This window comes from Austrofundulus limnaeus, unplaced genomic scaffold (genome assembly GCF_001266775.1).
Source record: "Austrofundulus limnaeus strain Quisiro unplaced genomic scaffold, Austrofundulus_limnaeus-1.0 Scaffold468, whole genome shotgun sequence".
NCBI classification, from domain to species: domain Eukaryota; kingdom Metazoa; phylum Chordata; class Actinopteri; order Cyprinodontiformes; family Rivulidae; genus Austrofundulus; species Austrofundulus limnaeus.
Window position 1 is genome coordinate 88,102 of NW_013952870.1, and position 3,755 is coordinate 91,856.

The following is a 3,755-nucleotide window of genomic DNA, read 5'->3' on the forward strand; positions in this document are numbered from 1 at the left end:
GGGGGGGGGGGGGGGGGGGGGGGGGTGCGTGTTCGCCACCAACACTGTTTATGGTAGGTTCGTCAGCAGTAGGACCATCACCTGTAGGTCCGTCACCAGTAGGACCATCACCTGTTGGTTCATCACCAGTAGAACCATCAGCTGTAGGTCTGTCACCAGTAAGATCATCACCTATAGGTCCGTCCCTAGTAGGACCATCACCTGTAGGTCTGTCACCAGTAGGACCATCACCTGTAGGTCCGTCACCAGTAGGACCATCACCTGTTGGTTCATCACCAGTAGAACCATCAGCTGTAGGTCTGTCACCAGTAAGATCATCACCTATAGGTCCGTCCCTAGTAGGACCATCACCTGTAGGTCTGTCACCAGTAGGACCATCACCTGTAGGTCTGTCACCAGTCAAACCCTCACCTGTAGGTCCATCACCAGTCAAACCCTCACCTGTAGGTCCATCACCAGTCAAACCCTCACCTGTAGGTCTGTCACCAGTAGGACCATCACCTGTAGGTCTGTCACCAGTCAAATCCTCACCTGTAGGTCTGTCACCAGTAGGACCATCATCTGTAGGTCCGTCTCCAGTAGAACCATCATCTGCACGTCCGTCACCAGTCAAACCCTCACCTCTAGGTCCGTCACCAGTAGAACCATCACCTGTAGGTCTGTCACCATTAGGACCATCACCTGTAGGTCCATCACCAGTAGGACCCTCACATGTAGGTCCGTCACCATTAGGACCCTCACCTGTAGGTCTGTCACCAGAAGGACCATCACCTGTAGGTCCGTCACCAGTCAAACCCTCACCAGTAGGTCTATCACCAGAAGGACCATCACCTGTAGGTCCGTCACCAGTCAAACCCTCACCAGTAGGTCTATCACCAGAAGAACCATCACCTGTAGGTCCGTCATTAGCAGGACCCTCACCTGTAGGTCCGTCACCAGTAGAACCATTAGCTGTAGGTCTGTCACCAGTAAGAGTATTACCTGTGGGTCCGTCACCAGTAGGTCCATCACCAGTAGGCCCCGGGTAGGCCCCTCACCTGTAGGTTCGTCACCATCAGCAAATCTTTCCTCTGTTTCACACATCTTCTCTGACTGAACTCAGTGTCTTTCTCATAAAAATTAGACAAAAAGGAAATCAAATCATTCAGTCAAATAAACATGTTGTTCTTCTGTTTCAGCTCCAGCTCCAGTCCTGTGCTCAGAGGATGAGACCCGGCTGGTGAAAACCCTGTTCACAGGGTACAACAAAGTAGTTCGTCCAGTGAATCACTTCAGTGACGCTGTGGTCGTCACCGTGGGACTGCAGCTGATCCAGCTAATCAGTGTGGTGAGAACAAATGTTCAGCTGTTGTGGAAAGAGAACATGCATTTAATAAATTCAGAGAAAGTACTTAGGAGCTAGTAAACATTGACTAATCAAAGTTAATTATTCACTGTTGTGCATAATCTAAATTAAAATTTAAAATAACAAAAAAATAAGATTTGTTTGTAACATCATCTGCAATAAAAATTAGATAGGATCTTCTGTTAATAAAAAATGCTGCTGCTAGAGTATTAATGAGAGTTGGAAGGAGAGATCATCCTATATTTCTCCAGTTTTAGCGTCTCTCACTGGCTCCCTGTCAAATTCAGAATAGAATTTAAAATATTACTCCTAACATACAAAGCTCTTAACAACCAAGCTCCATCATATAATGTATTAAACATCTTATTGCTCCATCCTTTCCTAACAGAGCACTTCACTCTCAGACTGCAGATTTACTTGTGGAGTAAACACTACTTTTAGAGTTTCTAAAAGTAGAATGGGAGGCAGAGCTTTCAGTTATCAAGCTCCTCTCTTGCGGAACCAACTTCCAGTTTTTGTTTGTGAGGTTGACACTCTGTCTACTTTTAAGATTAGACTAAAGACTTTCCTTTTTGATAAATCCTATAGTTAGACTTAGGTTTCCTGAATTATTCTTCATTTCTGCTGCTATAAACTTATGCTATGTTCACACCAAACATGTTGCGCACCTCCAAAAATCTCAAAACGCACGCATCTTGATGCTGGACAGATGCATTCACAGACCAGAACGAGAAGCAGCAGCAGCAGCGGGGTGTGGGAGGAGCGTCTGCCCTCGGCGGGTGAAATAAAGATAAAATAAAAGAAAATGGTTTTGATTTAATTACTAAAGAGCAAGCGAACGTTGCGCACAGCAGATAATTAACTCACCAGGGGCCTCATGCATAAAGGATTGCACAACTTTCACACTAAAAGTTGATGTACAGACAAATTTAGAAATGTGCGCTGCACCAAAATATTCGTACGCAGGTTCCTGCGCACCTTTCCTTTATACATCCCAACGAACGTGGAACTTAGTGCACATGAGAAACCTCCCCTGACACGCCTCCATTTAAATATGTAAAACAGATGTAAATGTGTCCAGCGTGTGAGATTCTCCTGGGATCAGAAATGATTTTTAGATGCAGGGAAAATATAAATTAAATGGTGAGTGAGTGAGAAAACTGTCTAAATAAGTAGTGGGGTGACATTGTTTTATGTGGCGCATTCGCACGGGACAACCAAAGCCTGAGATTTTCCTGAAATTTACAGACATCTCCCGAATGTGATATTAAAGCCTGGTTAGTTGTTGTCTATTTAGTTGAACACGGCGTTGAATGGACGTTTAAAAAACAAAAAAAAAAAAAAAAAAAAAAACATCAAGTTATCCACTTTTTCCTCTCTCCTTTCCTCCTGCGTTACAGCAGGCGCTGTCATCTCCACGTACAAACCCCCACCCCACCGCCACGAGCGGGTACGAGTGGTAGCTTATGGATTTTTTAGCAAAAATATAGATTTTTGAGGCTCATTAGACAGACATATATGAACAGCTTCCCAGCTGGCGAGGGTGCGTGCGTGCCAGGCACGAGAATCTACCCAAAGCGCAGCTGCTGCGCTACGGCCACAACTCAACTCAGCATCATTCAGAAGGTTACACACAGAAAAAATAATTGTTCTTACCGTACAGAGAGCCACCATTTGCATCCGATTTTGCTTTCTCTCTTCAGCCTTTTTTTATTTTATTTATTTATTTTGATGCCACACGTAATGTGTCGGGTTTTTCCGGCCTGGAACCAAAAGGTTTTCAACTATGTGACAAAAACATAAAAACAGTTTTACAGTAGACTGGAGGTTCTTTTCATCATTTTTAGACTGATCTATTTCCTTGTCTGAGGTTAAATAATTTTCAGTCCCCGGGTTCAGTTTCATGATCGTTCGAGTTTAAACAATAAAAACTCAAACTAAAAAAAACTGACACCATGTTCAGACGCTCCTTACATCCAGAAAACACAACTAAGTCATATTTCTGTGGATTCAGGTCAGATTCGTGACTTTGTGAGTTAAAACTGTAAACTGTAACTGTAACTGAAAAACTTTGCGTGGCTGCTGCACATTCTCACGGCAGGTGAAAAGTGTGCGTAAACATACGCAGACTTTCACGCAACGTTGGTTTTGATACATCACAACGTGGGCGTAGAACCTGGCTCACGTAACTTTTTTATGCATTTATACATGAGGCCCCTGATGATTTAGAGGCGATTTGTTCGGTTAGTTTCGCCGCTCCAGAAGCTGCCAGCTCACGGACCCCCCTTTTTTTTTTTTTTTTTGTCCGGACCAGCTGACCCACATCGGCACTTATATACAGCAGGTAAAATAAGTATTGAACACGTCAACATTTTTCTCAGTAAATATATTACTAGAGGTGTTAATGACA

General features: G+C 43.8%; 2 protein-coding genes across 3 annotated transcripts in view; both read left to right on the top strand.

Moving 5' to 3' along the window:
• The window catches only part of chrna1 (cholinergic receptor, nicotinic, alpha 1 (muscle)), a 19,881-nt gene that overhangs the window by 6,637 nt on the left and 9,489 nt on the right, over nucleotides 1-3,755 (top strand). Inside the window, exon 2 of the mRNA XM_014025325.1 lies at nucleotides 1,179-1,327. Within this exon, the coding sequence (XP_013880779.1) occupies nucleotides 1,179-1,327 (149 nt within the window). The remainder of the gene's footprint in view (nucleotides 1-1,178; nucleotides 1,328-3,755) is intronic.
• LOC106529818 (basic proline-rich protein) lies at nucleotides 31-1,172 on the top strand. Of its 2 annotated transcripts, XM_014025327.1 has the most exons (2): nucleotides 31-747; nucleotides 808-1,172. In XM_014025327.1, exons 1-2 carry the CDS (start codon nucleotides 51-53, stop codon nucleotides 1,026-1,028), a joined length of 918 nt encoding a protein of 305 aa, XP_013880781.1. In that variant the 5' UTR covers nucleotides 31-50; the 3' UTR covers nucleotides 1,029-1,172. The 2 variants fall into 2 exon arrangements, with proteins under 2 accessions (XP_013880781.1, XP_013880780.1); XM_014025326.1 differs by having other exon boundaries at nucleotides 31-1,172.

Excerpts from the sequence above, each read along its gene's own strand:
- LOC106529818 (XM_014025326.1), top strand. The coding sequence starts at position 51 with ATGGTAGGTTCGTCAGCAGTAGGACCATCACCTGTAGGTCCGTCACCA.